Here is a 19,181-nt window from a genome sequence, read left to right as displayed (position 1 = left end):
TGCAGAGGACGCTGAAAGTCTGCAAAGGGATACAGATAGTCTAAGTGAGTGGACGAGGGTCTGGCCGATGGAGGACAATGTTGGTAAATGTGAGGTCATGCATTTTGGTAGGAATAACAGCAAAATAGACTATTATTTAAATGGTAAAAAATTGCAGCATGCTGCTGTGCAGAGGGATCTGGGTGTCCTTGTGCAGGAATCTCAAAGAGTTGGTTTGCAGTTGCAGCAGGTAATTAAGAAGGCAAATGGAATTTTGTCCTTCATTGCTAGAGGGATGGAGTTTAAAAACAGCGAGATTATGTTGCAGCTGTATAAGGTGCTGGTGAGGCCACACCTGGAGTACTGTGTACAGTTTTGGTCTCCTTACTTGAGAAGGATATACTGGCACTGGAGGGGATGCAGAGGAGATTTACTAGGTTGATTCCGGAGTTGAGAGGGTTGTCTTATGAGGAGAGACTGAGTAGACTGAGGCTATACTCATTGGAATTCATAAGAACGAGGGGAGATCTTATAGAAACATATAAGATTGTGAAGGGAATAGATAAGATAGAAGCAGGGAAGTTGTTTCCACTGGCGGGTGAAACTAGAACTATGGGGCATAGCCTCAAAAGAGGAAGCAGATTTAGGACTGAGTTGAAGAGGAACATCTTCACACAAAGGGTTGTGAATCTGTGGAATTCCCTGCCCAGTGAAGCAATTGAGGCTACCTCATTGAATGTTTTTAAGGCAAGGATAGATAAATTTTTGAACAGTAAAGGAATTAAGGGTTATGGTGAGTGGATGGGTAAGTGGCACTGAGTCCACAAAAAGATCAGCCATGATCTTATTGAATGGCGGAGCAGGCTCCAGGGGCCAGATGGCCTACTCCTGCTCCTAGTTCTTATTCCTTCACTGTCGCTGGGTCAAAATCCTGGAACCCCCTCCCTACACCACTTGGACCGCAGCAGTTCAAAAATGTAGCTCACCCTCACTTTCTCAAAGGCAATTAGGGTTGGGCAACAAATGCTGGCCAAGCCAGCAACACTCACATCCTGTGAAAGAATAGCTAACAACGTTCTACTACTGAAACAAGATACTACAGTTTGACGGCTTTTGATCGAAATGGCAACTTAGTATAATATTGCAAACTATCAAAGCAATTGCTGTCTAACCATCCACATACCATGAGAAACTTGGAACAGGAGAGAGTAAACCAACAATGTTTCTGGCCAAGAATTAATAATAGTATGTACCACTATATCACAGTTATCAAGCAATCTTATAAATGGTTCATGTTAGAAAATGTTCAAAAAATCGGAATCAAACCTGAGGAGCCATGATGTGGAGATGCCAGCGTTGGACTGGGGTGGGCACAGTAAGAAGTCTCACAACACCAGGTTAAAGTCCAACAGGTTTATTTGGTATCACGAGCTTTCGGAGCCCTGCTCCTTCATCAGGTGAGTGGAGAGTTGGGTTCACAAATTTAGCCAAAGACTCAGTTGCAAGATAATGGTTGGGGAGGAGATTACATGACTATTAACGGAAGAGAACATTGAGACTTCTGGTGCCTGGTTTTCTTGTGACTAGGATGGAATTGGTAGGCCAGGTAGTCATGTCCATTTTTTTTCCATATTAATGTCCATATAAGGCATAGCAATATTTTAAAAACCATTGATAAAATCCTTGCTTTCCATTAAGAATGCAAAGTTGCCGAACTACCTATTCAGTTTTGCTCCTTAAATTAAATGAAAAAGATCACTTGAGTAAAATGATACCACTTACATTTAGCTCATATGTTAACTCTTGAGGAAGCCTTTCATGCCCATCATTTTCATCATCATCATTTTTGACCGTTTCCTCATGGATCATTAGCTCATCATGTGAAATCAGCTCCTCCTGCGGGAGGGCACTTCCCTGCAAACCAGCTTCTTGTTGGAGGATTTCTTCATGAGAGATCTCCCTCTCTTCTAACACAGTTTCCTGCGCTCCTATATGTACAGAGGGTTGGTCGGCAACCCCACCCACTACCACTAGCGAACTGGAAGACTGCATTTCATTGATACTGCCGCATTTAAGAAAAATCCGATCAAGTTTGTCTTCAATATTCATTCTTCAATAGGATTTTTTTTTAAATCTGAAAAAACAATATATTATTGTAGATACAAAGTACCGTGACAAATACATGTTATAGCAAATAAAGATAAGCTCGATACTTGCAACAGGGCAGTATACTTCATTCCACTGCATTTATTATTTCCAAAACCAACAATAACAACTGTTAAGAGCAGTGTGCGTTAACAACTTGTTACTTTTTGCATTCATGGATAAGGAAGTGGATCCATTTGGGATGAGGTGGCGATGCCGGCGTTGGACTAAGGTGGGCACAGTAAGAAGTCTCTCAACACCAGGTTAAAGTCCAACAGGTTTATTTAGAATCACGAGCTTTCGAAGCGCTGCTCTTTCATCTGATGAGACTTCTTACTGGATCCATATGTGAACACAGCACACTATCAGACATGGGGGAGAAAGTGGCACAATATAACATCACTGAACTAGTAATCCTGAGGCCCAGGCTAATGCTCTCGGGACACAAGGCCACCATGCCTGCTGGTGGAATTTAAATTCAATGAACAAATCTAGAATTAAAAGCTGGTCTCAGTAATGGTCCTATTGTATCAAACTTCTTCAGAAAATATGATAACAAATGAAACTGGACAAACCCTCTGTACACACCTAGGCACTGGAAGTGACCATGGCCTGTGCCAAAATTGAGAAGCCGTCCCACCGACTAGTCACAACAACAACTAGACAGACATTGGATGCTAACCGAATCATAGCTAAAGACAAGGTCCCAGGCATCACCATCGCCAACCCTGGGTATGTCTTGACCTACTGGCAGTAGAGACCCACCAGAAGTGGCAGTATAGTATACAGTAAGATAGGAATTGCCCTGGGAGTCCTCGCCATTGACTCCAGACCCTGTGAAGTCTCATGGTATCAGGTCAAACAAGGGAAAGGAGTCCTTCTACCGATCCCCTCCCTTCCCCAGCTGATGAATCAGTACCCACTCAATGTTGAAAACCGCTTTGGAGGAAGCACTGAAAGAGACAAAGAGTACAGAACGTACTCTGGGGAGAACTTCAACAACCATCATAAGAAGTGACTTGGTAGCACCACTATTGACCAGGCTGTGCACCCTAAAGGAGATAGCTAGTAGTCTGGGTTTGGTGGGAGAACCAAGAGGGCAAAAATTACTTGATGTCATCCTCACCAAGCTACTGTAACAAACGCATCTGCCCATGATAGTATTGGTAGGAGTGGCCACTGCACAGTTCTTAGAGAAACAAAGTCCCGTCTTCGAACTGATGATACCCCCAATCATATTGTGTGACACTACCACCTAAATGGAAAAGATTTTGACAGAGCTAGTAACTTAAAACGGGGAACCCATGAGGCGATGTGGCAGAAAAACAACCACAATCTGCAAGAGCAGACAGATCCAACTGGCTAATTGACACACCATCATTCTACTCTTCATCATCAGCAAAGTGTTGAAAGGGGCCGTCAACAATGCCACCAAGTGGCACTTACTCGAACAATAACCTGTTCACTGGTGCTCAGTTTGGGTTCAGCTGGGGCCACTCAGCTCCTGACCTCCTTACAGCCTTTAATAAAAGAGCTGAACTCCAGAGGTAAGATTAAAATGACTGTCCTAGACATCAAGGCAGCAGTTAACCTAGTGTGGCATCGAGGAGCCCTAGCATAACTGGAATGAATGAGAATCAGGGGGAAAGCTCTTCCCTGGTTGGGAGTCATACCTAGCACAAAGGAAGATGGTTGCAGTTGTTGGAGTTCAATTATCTCAATCCCAGGACATCGCTATAGGGGTTCCTCAGTCCTAGGCCCACCATCTTCAGCTACTTCATCAATGGCTTTCCCGCCAACATAAAGTCAGAAGTGGGGATATTCTCTTTGCACTATGCTCAGCACCATTCGCGGCTCCTCAGGTACTGAAGCAGTTCGTATCCATATGCAGCAACACCTGGACAACATTCAGGTTTGAGCTAATAAATAACATTTGCGCCACACAAATGCCAGGCAATGACCATCTCCAACAAGAGAAAATCTAACCAGCCACAACTATTCTGTCCTCCAGTGTGCTTGCTTCATAGTCCAGCTCCAAATACTCATTTCATTCCCATCTGTCCCAATAAAGTTACTTAATCTCCTTCCATTGCCAGCATCATCATCTCCCTCTCCAATACGCTCTCTCGCTAAAGTGCTAATTCATGTCTATATACTGATCTTCAAACAAAAAAATATCAACAGTCCATCACTGTAACCTATCAAGTTTTGGATAAGTCAGAACTTGTCAGTTCAATATCAGCAATACCAAATCCATCCTACTCAGACGCTGCCTGATACCTTCAAATACCCAGACAGACTGATTATACAGGCATAGAACATAGCAGAACATAGAAAAGCTACAGCACAAACAGGCCCTTCGGCCCACAAGTTGCGCCGAACATGTCCCTACCTACTAGGCTTACCTATAACCTCCTATCTTACTAACTTCCATGAACTTATCCAAAAGTCTCTTAAAAGACCCTATCGAATCCGCCTCTACCACCACTACCGGCAGCCGATTCCACGCACCCACCACCCTCTGAGTGAAAAACTTACCCCTAAGATCTCCTCGGTACCTACTCCCAGCACCCTAAACCTGTGACCTCTTGTGGCAACCATTTCAGCCCTGGGTAAAAGCCTCTGAGAATCCACTCTATCAATACCCCTCAACATCTTATACACCTCTATCAGATCACCCCTCATCCTTCGCCTCTCCAAGGAGAAAAGACCTAGCTCTCTCAACCCATCCTCATAAAGCATGCCACCTAATCCAGGCATTATCCTTGTAAATCTCCTCTGCACCCTTTCTATGGCTTCCACATCCTTTCTGTAATGAGGTGACCAGAACTGGGCACAATACTCCAGGTGGGGTCTGACCAGGGTCCTATACAGCTGCAGCATTATCTCCCATAATGCATAAGTCATTGCACATAGACTTTATTGCGCTTTACCCACCAGAATAGTCAGAACCACTTAGTCAGACTTAAATCTGCTATATTACATAAAATTGCATAGAACACACAGCACGGAAACAGTTTTTTTGGCCTAATTGGTCTGTGTTGATATTTATACCCCACACAGAATCATAGAAATGTTATGGTGTGGAAGAAGGCCACTCGGCCTATTGTATCTATACCAGCTCTCCAACTGAGCATTATGACTTTGTGCCATTCCCCTGCCTTTTCCCCATACCCCTGTATATTGTTTCTATTCGAATAATCATCTAGTGCCCTCTTGTAACATTTGCACTACACGAATGTCAAGCAATGACCTTCTCCAACAAGAGAAGATCTAATCATCATATCTTGACTTTCAATGACATTACCATCACTGAAAACCCCACTATCAACATCCTGGGTGGTTTGGGGGGGTTTAAAAAGTGGAAATGGTTTGCGCAAGATTCTCCATCCATTCCCATTGATATACTTTTGGATTCTCTCACAAATGGAAACATTATTTCTACGTGAACTCTATCCAACCCCATTCACAATTCTAAAGAACTCGATCAGTTCGCCTGTAAATCATCTATTTTCTCAAAAAAAAAGCTCTAGCTGTTCAATCTTTCCAATAGCTTTTATCTCTCAGTTCTAATACTATCCTTGTAAATATTTTTTGTACTTTGTCCTTTTCAGAGTTTGAAGACCAGAACTGTGTACATGCTCTTAAATGTGATCTCGTGATCCGACCAAGGTCCTAAAAATTTAATGTAACTTCTAATGAAAAGATCCAGAGTTTAATTCATTTCTCCTCAGAACAGTAGATTTTAACAATGTTATCACTTCAGTGAATCACTTCTCTATCCCCACCATGTCCTTAATATTTATTTTAAAGAAAAATGCCCAAAGTGGTCATAATGTTCAAATTGCAATCTAACCAATGATCTGTATAGGTTTAGGATTGCCTCTTTATTTCTGTACTCCATGCTCCTGTTCATATGGCCTATAATTCCATGATGTTGGCAGATGTATAATCTACAAACATACGTGTACATATTACTCACCAGACTCCAGCATCTGTTTGGGTACACGGAGGGAGAATTTAGCATGGCCAATGCACCTAACCAGCACATCTTTCAGACTGTGGGAGGAAACCAGAGCACCCGGAGGAAACCCACACAGACACGGGGAGAATGTGCAAACTCCACACAGTGACCCAAGCCGGGAATTGAACCCAGGTCCCTGGCACTGTGAGGCAACTGTGCTAACCAGGCGTACAATTTATGTTCTTTCCCAGCCATTGATCACCTGGTCTCTCTCTCTCAACCCTAAAGTTTTTATCTTTCGCCACCTTAAATAGTTCAGCTTAGAGCCGATCCTCCGGTCATGCACAACATTCTCTTGTTGCATCTCTAACAACCCAATTGCTTAACAAGAACTTTTCTAGTTCCTTCTTGGAATCCAGTAAGATTTCTTGTTTCACTGTCTGTGCAAAGTAATCTTTTTCCACCTATTGACCACACTTTAATAAATAAAAATATATTTTCTATTGTTGTCTTTAAAGGCAGAATTTCTCTAGCGGTTTCATCACACACACTCCATTTCTGTTCTACATTAATTAAAATTATTCTGGAACTCTGCAGATCCTGTCCTACCCTGAGCAAAGTCCCATATATCCAACAGTGCTTGCCAACTTTCATTTCCTTTCTACACTCAACAGAACAACTTTAAAATCTGCTTCCTCATCCATGGCCTCACTCCAACCTGTCTTTGCAAACACCATCAGTCATATGTACTAGCCTGTACTAGCCTCTGATAATAGCTTAATGTACTCCCACCTCCACTCCACCATTAGAATGAGACTACTGGCCGGCACAGTGGTTAGCACAGTTACCTCACAGTGCCAGGGACCTGGGTTCAATTCCCGGCTTGGGTCACTGTGTGGAGTTTGCACATTCTCCCCGTGTCTGTGTGGGTTTCCTCCGGGTGCTCTGGTTTCCTCCCACAGTCTGAAAGATGTGCTGGTTAGGTGCATTGGCCATGCTAAATTCTCCCTCCGTGTACCCAAACAGATGCTGGAGTCTGGTGACTCAGGGATTTTCACAGTAACTTCATTGCAGAGTTAATGTAAGCCTACTTGTGACACCAATAAATAAAACTTCAAAACAAAATAGGCACCGAATGCCCGAGCAAGTCAGTGAGCTCAATGCTCTGTTCGTAGGGTCTCCTCAAGCACCACTGTTACCAATTTTACCAAGTAAAAGATTTTTTTTTTTTTTAAAAGAGCCTTGAGCCACTGTGCCTTGGACCCCAGCAATATTTCAAGTCCCTTCACCTTCCTACATCTTTCATCTTCAAGCCCCTCCTCAAAATTTACCATCTTAACAAGGTTTTTTGGTAACTTCCCCAAAGTATATTCTTATTTTCTGTTCAGTGTCCACTTTTTTCCCTCTATAGAGCAGCCCTAGGTGTTATATGAACACGGCTACATAAACCTAAGCAGCAGCTTCAAATCAAAAATATTGTAACCCATACTGGCTGTGATGGTTTATGGAGGTTTGGAGGCTTGTCTCTCCACCTTATCTCATGCTTGCGGAGTGGTGCCCCTCAATATAGAATCAATTGTCTTTCTCTAATGGACATGCCAATGGTCCGTTGTGGACTATGGCTAATTACCTACCTAAGGTAGGCCATTTAAATTCAAATCCCATTTATTCATCCAGGACATTCATGTATCTGCTCTACACAAGTTCATATTTCTTATTCACTAATGTTATATGATTTTTATATGAATTTCTTGAGGCTGAATGCATGCAAAGAGGGATGGCCTTTGTATTGCTGCCTCATTGGTGGACAAATCTTATATCAGAACACCAAGGTTTGTCAGCATTAGCAGCTTATCTACATATATATAGTGTGCAACTTAATGGCAACATTAAATTTTACATGATTTGAGATTCCACAGTATGCACCCAAGCAAACTCTATTTCCATTTTTGAACAGTTAACAAGTACAAAGTATATGATTTTAATGAATATTCTGCTCAATAATGTATATTCAACAAAGTGTTATTATATCATGGATGAGATAACAGCATGCAACTGCAAGTAAGTGTAATATGGAAGAATGTTTCAAAGTCTTGATCTTGGCCTCAGTGGGAACGTAGAAAGAGTAGGAAACCTAGTGAATTCCCGCATATTCAACTCATGCACCAACAAATCTAATGGTTAACTTTGCATCTGACCTAATAAAGAAAGGACAAATTTCAGTTCTCGAGTGTAATATCATCTGGATGAATTCCACTGGTCGTCTTGCAAACATTTTGAACTGATACATATTAGAGATCCAGATGCAGCAACTCATGTTCTTTGGAAGTCTGGGTTACGTATCTCAGCTATAGCTGCAGAGTCTAGAGTTCCTTTAGAAAGAGCCCGTACCATCTTTAGCTTGCCAACCAGGTGGAATCAAATACATAGTTATCCAATAAGAAAACAAGCAGTTTTCCAAGTATCACAAAGCTACCACAGCCGAATACAATGTTTTCTCACCTCTTGCGAACAAACTTAACACATTCTGAGATGTGTTACAGCACGGTGGGTTCCTAAAGCATCATCGGTTTTGCAAGCTACAGTCCAAGTGCATGCACTGTCTTAGATCAATGAAGTGCACTGCAGCGAGAGGAGAAAAATGTTTTCTTGAAAAAATCACAAAACTTTCACAAAGGTATTATCACAGAAACAAACTGGCAGCGATCAAGAAATTAGACCAAACTTGCTCTTAATTGGAAATGAGTGTAAAATATATAGTTAATATCTTGAATACACAATTTACTAAAGACAAACATTTTAAACGCAAGATATCAGTGCTGGTAACTAGAAGATTTTTTTTCATTTTGATCATCTTGCATCAGCAACCATCAGACAAAACAGATAAAGTAATCAGGATTACTATAAGAGCACAATAATACTCATTACAATTGGGTTAAAAGTGGGCGTGAGTTAACAATTTACTGATAATGGATCTGTAGTGTTATCTAACAGTAACTTACTGTCAAGCCCCAATCAAACCTCAGAACCCAGCTGTCTGAGAACCTACAGGAAGGTCGGTGCAGACTGCTTGGAATACAAACAGTAAATGCTGGCAATGCTCAGGTCAGGCAGCGCTACACTGCTTGAACCTGTCACCTCACATTGTGTTTAGCTCCAATACAGTGCTGTGCTGAATTGAAAGCTCACCTTTTTCTCACCCCATCTATCCTGCATTGCTATAACTCCAATCCCTTCCCATCCATGATGCTTCTTCCCAGCCAACCTCCAAATCGTTCCCTGCTCTCCTTTTGTATATCCCTGATCTCTAGACACTTGACCCTGTCTCCGCTCATTTCTCGATGTTAGCTCCAAACTTCCCCCTGTTCACTTTTCTTCCTATAACCAGCCTGTTCTTGTATCTCCTTCTTCCCCCCTCGGGCAGCCCTCTCCTCCAGGCCATCCCCACCTTCACATCTACTCAACTCCATTACTACAGTAAAGATGGTTTCCTAATATTAAGCCTGGAAAATGTTTTTTTTTTTAAAGCATTTATATGCTTTATGACAAAACAGCCTGTTGACATTCGCCATCCAGTCTCACATATAAGGAACAGCCAGTTGGCCAAAGTACCCAAGGATGCCATAAACTGGTGAAACAACAGGAGTTGACATTTCGGGGGAGGAGAACTAGAGAAAGTTTATCTACAGGAAAAGGTAACTATTACGGATTATGAAGTTTAGCGTTTGAAAACATCACATCTCTGCCATAAAATAGTCTGTAATTCACAAATGGCATACAAGATATCTGAAATGTACCCTTGCAATTTTCCAATTCATATAAAATATTTCTATTTTGCTTTTTAATTTAATGAAACGGGATCTTGCTTACCATTCTGATGCATTGCAAACTTTCCTCCATTGTCACTCAGAACTAGGGTCAGTACATCAAGACAGTGCTCCCTGTTGGGGTAACAGCAATCAGAAGTTAGTAAGTCGTGCCGTTCCATTTTGTTCCAAAGTGACATTTGAAACATTCAGATAATTTTCTTTGCACCCTATGGCGGGTCAGCAAGTTGTTAAGAATGGAAAAGCAAAATAATACAAATGCTGGAGTTCTGAAATAAGGCCAGAAAATACGCCGCAGTTAAGACAGCACCTGTGCACAGAAAGAGAAACGTTAATCTATTTCTCTCTCCAGAGATGCTGCCTGACCTGCTGAGTATTTCCAGCACTTCCTGTCCTTGTTTCAGCTGTTAAGAATGTTCTTCCTCACATAACAGTTGTGCAAGTTAGTTTACTGTCTAGTCATCTTCATTCATTCCCCACTACTTGCGCATCTTATAGATCCAAATTGATCATTTGAAGTAATATTCCTATGTTATTCATACTGCTTAATTCAAATTATTAGATAATTAAATTATTTAATTGCAAAGCAACTTCAAATTATTGATAGCTTAGGGACTTGATTATTTTTAGTTATTTGCTGTTAACGAAAAGCTTTGATAAATTTTACTTTCTACTCATCAATCCTCTAGCGTGGTACACACAGGGAGTTGAGTTTAAGTCTATTTATTAGTGTCACAAGTAGGCTTACATTAATACTGCAATGAAGTTACTGTGAAAATCCCCCAGTCACCACACTCCGGTGCCTGTTCAGGTACACCAATGCAGAATTTAGCATGGCCAATGCACCTAACCAGCACATCTTTTGGACCGTGGGAGGAAAGTTGAGCAGAAACAGGGAAAATGTGTAGATTCCGCACAGACAGTGACCCAAGCTGGGAATCAAACCCAGGTCCCTGGCGCTGTGAAGCAGGCAACAGTGCTAACCACTGTGCCACAGTGTTTCAGATTTAAACTGGGCAAGAGGTAACACAATAACTGGACTGGGGAACAGGTCAGTGAAAACGTAGGTTTAAAGGGGGTTTGTGGGAAGTAAATGGGGATGAGCGAGGTAGGGGAAATGAGTGTAGTTGGGTTAGAGGGAGTTAGAAGTTTGAGAAAAGGAAACTGAAGGGAGGTCAGATATGAAGGAAGTTGCTGCACTGTTGGGAACAGTCATGCCATGAAATGCAAAAAAGTTTAAAAATATTATTTCAAATGTAAAGTTGTCACCACTGAACACGCCAATCAGCACAGCTTCGTTGACAGTAATTCAATAAGCAATTGGAAGCACACATTCCAGAACTGAAGCATATTAATAACAGCTGACCGGTTATTTTCCTGTCTTTGAAAATAATCATTTCAAAACAGGATCAATCAGAAATGTGGAAACTTAAGTGTATTTGTAGTTCTTAAAAAGGGAGGGAAGCAGATTTAGGTGTGGGAAGTGGAACAGTGAGGGACTAAAAAGTAAAGTTTATTAATCACAAGTAGGCTTCCATTCACACTGCAATGAAGTTACTGCGAAAATCCCCTAGTTGCCGCACTCCGGCGCCTGTTCGGGTACACTGTGGGAGAATTTGGCATGGCCAACGCACCGAACCAGCACGTCTTTGGAGTGTGGGAAGAAACCGGAGCATCCGGAGGAAACCCACGCAGACACAGGGAGAATGAGCAAACTCCACACAGACAATGATCCAAGCCGGGAATCAAACCTAGGTCCCTGGCACTGTGAGGCAGCAGTGCTAACCACTGTGCCGCCGTGCCACTAGGGAATGTGGGCTGTGAACTGTCTCAGTATTGAAGAGGGTATATACTTGGCTGGATTGATAACTTCACCCAGTGTGTTTTAACGTACTTTGTATGTGAAGGGGCATTGTAAACACTTAGTTCGGAATAGTCTGGTTTCCAATTCATAGGGAAAAGGGAGTCACGGTTGTAGCCTACATTGAGCCCAAATACAATTGCCTGTTCAATGCAGGGGCAAGGATATTCTTCCAATGTTGAATCAGCAAATTTCCTATGAAATCAAACATAATCTTTTCCCACTGGGATGTTGCTGCCTTTTCCAAAACCTAACCTGCCGGTCTGATGATGATGGGCTGCAAAGCCAAATTTAGCAGGTCAAAACTAACTCTGCTTGGGAGGGAGGAATGGCCTTTATACTGTAAAACAGGCTCAATAATGGCAAGAACAGGGATAACAGCTGGCCAAGAGTCATATTGTGGGGGGGTCTGGCAACATCTGTGTACAGAGAAACACAGTTAACATTTCAGGGCTGTGGTCTATCAACAAAATCCTGAAAGCTGCACAAATAACAGAAATTTGTCCTTTTCCAATTCTGGTTTTGGGAGCACTCCTGATTTTAATTGTTTTAAAGGTGCTATACAAGTGGTTGCTGCATCTCCAATAAGAACATGCAACCACCTCCTCTTGATGTTCAATGGCAATATCATTACTGAATTCCCTCAAAGTCAACATCCGGGGGATTACCATTGACCAGAAAACCTATCTGAACCAAATGCATAAATACTGGGACTACATGTTGGACATGTTACAGCAAGTAACTAACCTCCTAGCTGCCCAAGGTCTTTTCACCAAGAAAAAGGCACATCAGGAGTGTGATGGCATTCTCACCACTTGTCTGGAGGAATCATGGAGCTTACAACACAGTCAGCCATCAAACCTAGTGCCATCTCTCTGAAAGATGCAGCTTAGTCCCACATACCCCAGCTTTTTCCCCATAATCCTGCAAATTAGTCCTCTGATCTCACTTCCCCATCCACATTTCCCAAGCCCACCCCAATCCCCCAACTCCAATCACATGTGACAGCATCCAGGAAAATTAAGCCCAAATGATTGGTATTCCATCCACCCAATAAGCATTTACTCCATTCACGTTGCTACAGTGTGCACAAATCTACATGATACACTGCAGTGACTTGCCAAGTCTTCAACAGCACCTTCCAAACATACAACCTCTATTGCCCAGCAGGACATGGGCAGCAGACTAAACCAGCTGAAAGTTCCTCTCCAACTAACACACCAAATACATCGCAGTTCCTTCATCGTTACCGGTCAAAATCCTAGAACTCCCTTCTTAACACCACTGAGAATATGCCGCACCATAAGAACAAAGAACAATACAGCACAGGAACAGGCCCTTCGGCCCTCCAAGCCCGCACTGCTCCCTAGTCCAAACTAGACCATTCTTTTGTATCCCTCCATTCCCACTCCGTTCATGTGGCTATCTAGATAAGTCTTAAATGTTCCCAGTGTGTCCGCCTCCACCACCTTGCCCGGCAGCGCATTCCAGGCCCCCACCACCCTCTGTGTAAAATACGTCCTTCTGATATCCGTGTTAAACCTCCCCCCCCCTCACCTTGAACCTATGACCTGGGAAAAGCTTCCCACCGTTCACCCTAAGGACCTTGGCAGGTTGAAAAGGCAGTTTTAAGGGCAAAAAGCAATTGGTAATAAATGCTGGCTTAGCCAGCAACGCCGCATATTCCAGGAACAAACAAACTTGGTTTGTATTACCTTAAGATTATGGGTTGATCTGATCAAGCAGGTTAAAATGCTACGGGGATTTTATAGGAAGTATTATTTCCTCTGGTGGGGGAAAATCAAGAACACTTTTTTCCCCACACAAAAAGGTGACAGATATTTGGAATTCTCTTCTCCAAAGGCTGGGGAGGCTTGGCTAATTGAAACCTTCAAGGCTGAGATGGGTAAAGATATCTTGATATGGAACAAAATGCAGGAAAAGTAGAGGTGCAGTCATTTATGATCCAACCGAACCCTGGAGCCAGTCCAAGAGCCTGTTCATAGTGTTCTCTAAACAGGATTGCTTTTTCAATATATATACTTCTGGTTAGTTAACAAAAAATATTTTCTTTCTTTATAACAGGGGTGAGAGTTACCAAAGACAAAGTGGTCCAAAATATTTTTGTGACGCGGAACCGTGTAATTATAGCACTTAAGGTCTACAGTGAGATGCAAACATTTCTAGGCCACTTCAAATGAACAGAATTATTAGACTTCAAGTGAGTGAGCAATATTAGTTTTCCCTTTGTTTACCTTTTATTGCCATCAAAACAGAGACCAATGAATGCAGTTGTATATAATCAAAGTTTGTAAAAAAAAATTTATTCATTCATGGGACATGGGCGTTGCTAACTGGCCAGCATTTTCTTACCCATCCCTCGTTGCCCTTGGAGGGCAATTAAGAGTCAACCACATTGCTGTGGCTCTGGAGTCACATGTAGGCCAGACCAGGTAAGGATGGTAGATTTCCTTCCCTAAAGGACATTAATGAACCAGGTGGGTTTTTCTGACAATCGACAATGGTTTCATGGTCATCAGCAGCTTCTTAATTCCAGATATTTTTTATTGAATTCAAATTCCACCATCTGCCATGGCAGGATTCAAACACGGGTCCTCAGAACATTAGCTGAGTTTCTGGATGAATAGTCTAGCGATAACACCACTAGGCCCTCGCCTCCCTCTGCGACCTCAGCATTTAATGCAGTTTGCACATATAGTATAGAATGAAGTCCATACCAACAACTAAACGTGACTTTGCAGCCTTCCAGGAACAACAAACTGCCCTGGGATCCCACAGGTCAGTGTGACTGAAAACCAGCTGTGGTTCACTACAGCCAACGAAGACTTGGACTCTGCTGCTCCACCTCCCCCAACCCCCTCTCCCAACACCTGCCAAACTGTGTGGCTGCACCAAGCAGCCTGCAGCAGAGCATATCCTCCCTGTTGGGTGAGTGGCAGCAGCTGGGTCTGGGCTGGTTCACGGCTGACTGATGGCAGATGGTTTTCTGGTTCCGGTGAAAGCTGCAATGGGGTTCCCCACTCTGGAGCTGACGGTTTGTGCACCGCACAGCCTGGACTTCAGGAGTCAGCTGAAAGCACGGGATCGAGGTCCAACACACCAAACAAAAACTATGGAGAGGTAGAGGTCAGAATTCCATATTTGAATAATCAGAAATCCATCAAACAGAAGGAATGCCTCATCTTTGTTTATTTTATTTATTAGTGCCACAAGTAGGCTTACATTAACACTGCAATGAAGTTACTGTGAAAATCCCCTAGTCGCCACACTCCAGCGCCTGTTCAGCTGCACCGAGGGAGAATTTAGCATGGCCAATGCACCTAACCAGCACTGTTTATAGTTCATTAAAACCATACTAGATGAAAGTTCATTAAATAGTGCATCATACAAGTAATAAGATTATTCTGGATATGCAACATTACATGGAGGAGGGAAAGATTTTCAAAGAAAATGTTTTGACAGCTAACCACTAGGAAATTTGTTAAATTTGAAACCCAAGACAATCCTATTTTCCCACTCGCAATCCAGCATTATGACAAAAGCATTGGATATTTTAAACTGGAATAAAGATAGTTTTTACTTTTTGAAACCATCATGCCTCTGGATGTAATCATACCACATCACGGCTGCATTTTCTAATCGTCACTTGTGCATTTGTGAAAGTTGCAAAGTTTGACAATCATTAACTCTTTCATCTGAATGCCATTCACCAATAAAAAGTACCACGACTGTTCACTCTGCACTCACAGCTGTCAAGCTAAATAGCTAAACCACTCACCCTACAATTTAGTTAAGTTTATAGAACATTGAAAAAAATTAATTCTTGGACTGCAAGGCTGCAATTATATCTGGAGATTGCTTGCAGGATTTATGTTTTAACAGGGCTGAATTTGCAAATGAAAATATATTGTCACAGCAGCGAAGCACTTTTGATTATATCTGAACCTATTGGTTAGCAAAGCTGCTGAACAGCACAGTTAGTAGCTCAAGAGATGATAAATGGTTTAGAGTCCTTCTAAATAAACTGAGGTTTGAACCACCAATGTGGGACGACAAACATCTAGACAAAAAAAACACTTGGTCAATTGAACCCACTTCTATAAAACTGAAGAAATAAATCCAATATTTTGTTACAATCTCTAAGAAATTCTTCCTTGGCCCCAAAAGCAACCGAGTTAAAAATGTGGGATACAAGTCTAGCATTAGTAACTGTGCAATCCACAGTACCACTTAAACATTATCTTGGCTCAGTGGGTAGTGCTTACCCTTTCATTATAGCTACAGTCTCAACCCCAATGACATGTGCTAAGCTGGTGTTCCAGTGAAGTACTGAAGGAACGCTTTACTATCCAGAGTTTCAGGTTCATGTGAAATATCCATTGGTCATAAATGATAAATACCAATATGTACTCTTACCCGAGGCTGACATTTCCTGCTCAATAAGTTACCATTCAAAACCAGATTAACCATTTATTCACTTAATTGCTCCTTGTGGGCTATTAATGACACAGAATAGCCTGTAGTGGAGCAGTCACGACACTTTGCCATCATCATACCCCATAAAGACATTACATTAATGCAAATGATTTTCCCCTCACGCCCAGAGGACAATTCTAGGTTTAGGGTCAAAACTATTGAGCATTGAGAAGACGACTGTGGACTGACACTGAGTCAGAGACCCTTTGTCAGGGTACAGCAGTGAATGAGAATTAATCCAGTCTTTTTCCTCCCCGGGATTGGTGGGTCCACTGTTTGGCTTGCATCTAATATCTATTGAATCCATGGTTCTTTTTTCTTCTTATGTTTTTGTTGCAAATGGAGCTCTCATGGTCTTTTACTCCCCATTATTTGGCCATTCTTCCGTCTTGTCCATATGTCTACATGGTTTTACTGATAATCTTCTTTTTAAAATGATAATGATCTTTTGGCTGTTTACAGTTTACACAGTACATTAACATTCTCTCTGCAATTGTTGTTATTTTTGTTGATTCTTTCTCACTCCCTCTCAGTTTATCACCCAGCTTCAGTTGAAAGGATTCACATCCACAATATTAGAATTTGCCTTTTCTGTTAAGAGACGTTGATCAACCTGCGATGCATTTCCGACATTTTCTGTTTTTCTTTTTTGCTACCTCGTAACAAACTTAATCAGTCTAAAAGCAGTTTAAAAATCCAAGCATTAAAGTCCAAGTAAATACAAAAACGCAACTGCAGGAAACCTGAATTAAAAACAGAAAATGCTGGCAATACACAGCAAATCAGGCCAATCATTAACTTGTCTTTTCTTGACAGATGCTAATTAGAAGTTCATTATTTTGGTGTTCAAATTGGAGGAGGTCACTGTCACATTCCCACTATTACCATCAAGTGCCATTAGCTAACATTGCTAAGTTAGGTCAATGAGAGTTTTCTACTTTGTCTCAATAATTGTAGTCAGACAAACGATCCTTTCTGAACCAGTAGAAAGTTTTCCATTTACTTCCTGATCTCACGGTTGCTAAAACAATTTGCAACTAGCTTTGAACTATAGACTGACATTGATATCCAAAGGTGGAAGCACATCATTACTTCAACAAAGAGCAAGAGGTCAGGAAGACTCAAATACAAATGTTATGTGAACACTACAGACACTATGCTCCAACAAATGTAATCCATTCACACACAGTGAACATTCTACTACTCTTTAATCATACCGCGGGCAATAAATTGTGGCATGGTGGCACTTTAAAACACTGTTCAATCTACTTCTACATTTAGGTTATCAGTATTACTCATAGGGCGTATATTGCTGTGCTTCAGTGAACACTATTGCTTTTAAATCAGGACATCTTTATTTTACAACCAATGTGTCGAGCTAGCGAAAAGCTGACATAAACCTATGGCAATAGCAACTGGTAATGAAGACCATCAAAACGCCTCTCTCCTCCTCAATACAAGACATGGATGTCTATTCTTCAAGTTATATAAACTCACATGCATCAGCTGGCTATTTCTTTGGGGACAATGCAGCAAACTTGTCCCCGTGTGACATGCACACTTTCCAGTTGAGGAGCAATGAATAACAGCAGGTAGCCAACGTCTAAGGGGTGCACATGCACAACAACCCAGAAGACATCCTACAGGTCGCTCACAATTTGTCCCATTTAAGGTGACATGCACTGAACAGGCGCTGCACAACAAAACTAATGAGAGGAATCATTGGTCAGTGTTGGGAATACTGATAGTTGGCCGTGTCCCTGCTCCATGGTCATTCCTCGTCACACTGCAAATCACCCAATGAGCCATTAGGAAAGCCCATGTTACTTTTCTTTCAGGGTTAGGGAAAAAGTTGGGAGAAGGGAAGGTTGCGCCTTCTGCTGATTATTCCAGATAAATTAAAAGTTAAAATAAATACCTTACATTTTCAGTGAGCTAGTAATGTGGTGCCTATTTTGTTTTCTATCATTTTAGTTTTTTTTTATAAACTTAAACTACAAAGGACATTGTTACATTTTTGCTAATAATTTGAAATCCACAACGTACACAGAAAAATGCAGTGGAAGGTTACAGCAAACCTAGATTCCCTGAGTAATAGACTTTAGCATGGAACTGTGCTTTAGGATCCAGTACTGAAACCACGTTTAAAAACTGAACACAGTAAACCCTATTTCATCTCCCCATAGTTTGAAATATTCAGTTCTATCTTGTTAAGAATGTTTATCCATTAAAAATAGCCATTAAAGGAACGTGCATTACTCCATGTTAATTGAATGGTAGAACTGGACCAAGGGGCTATTCCTGTGTATCTACTTCACAATGTTAGTGGGATGCTGCAGGACAGGGCAAGGGGGATCATCAGCATTTTCTTCTCCAACGGAGTGGAATTATATGAACCATTTCTTTTGCAATTTATGTTTTAGTAGCAGTTAATAAGAAACATATTTATATTGCTTTTTTTAAAGTTAAAGTTTATTTATTAGTCACAAGTAAAGCTTATGCTAACACTGCAATGAAGTTACTGTGAAGTTCCCCTAGTCGCCACAGTTCAGGTCAATGCACCTAACCAGCACGTCTTTAGACTGTGGGAGGAAACTGGAACACCTGGAAGAAACCCATGCAGACACGGGAGAACGTGAAAACTCCACACAAGTCGGGAATCGAACCCGGATCCCTGGCGCTGTGAAGCAGCAGTGCCACTGTGCTACCGTGCTGCCCCCAACGTGGTAGCACAAGTTTTTAAAACTTCCATATGAGAAATACCTTTTTCACTTTAACCTATGAAATCTCAATTACTCTGAATAAATCCATTAAATTTGTCACTATTCATCCTTTAAATTCACACCAATGGAAATGTTACCTGAGGCATTCACTTTTCAATCACACTACAGCATCTTAAGGTCAATTC

At 41.6% G+C, this 19,181-nt stretch overlaps 1 protein-coding gene across 2 annotated transcripts in view; it reads right to left on the bottom strand.

Moving 5' to 3' along the window:
• Window positions 1-19,181, bottom strand: part of znf148 (zinc finger protein 148) — a 62,456-nt gene that overhangs the window by 31,197 nt on the left and 12,078 nt on the right. For both annotated transcript variants that reach the window (XM_078228192.1, XM_078228191.1), the window contains 3 exons: window positions 9,959-10,029; window positions 8,591-8,710; window positions 1,762-2,113 (listed from right to left, as the gene is read on the bottom strand). In XM_078228192.1, coding sequence (XP_078084318.1) covers window positions 1,762-2,088 — 327 coding nt within the window. In that variant the 5' untranslated portion in view covers window positions 2,089-2,113; window positions 8,591-8,710; window positions 9,959-10,029. The remainder of the gene's footprint in view (window positions 1-1,761; window positions 2,114-8,590; window positions 8,711-9,958; window positions 10,030-19,181) is intronic.

Source organism: Mustelus asterias, chromosome 14 (assembly GCF_964213995.1).
Source record: "Mustelus asterias chromosome 14, sMusAst1.hap1.1, whole genome shotgun sequence".
In the NCBI taxonomy this organism is placed as follows: Eukaryota; Metazoa; Chordata; class Chondrichthyes; order Carcharhiniformes; family Triakidae; genus Mustelus; species Mustelus asterias.
The sequence above is the reverse complement of the archived record's forward strand: the minus strand, read 5'-3'. Positions and strand labels throughout refer to the sequence as shown.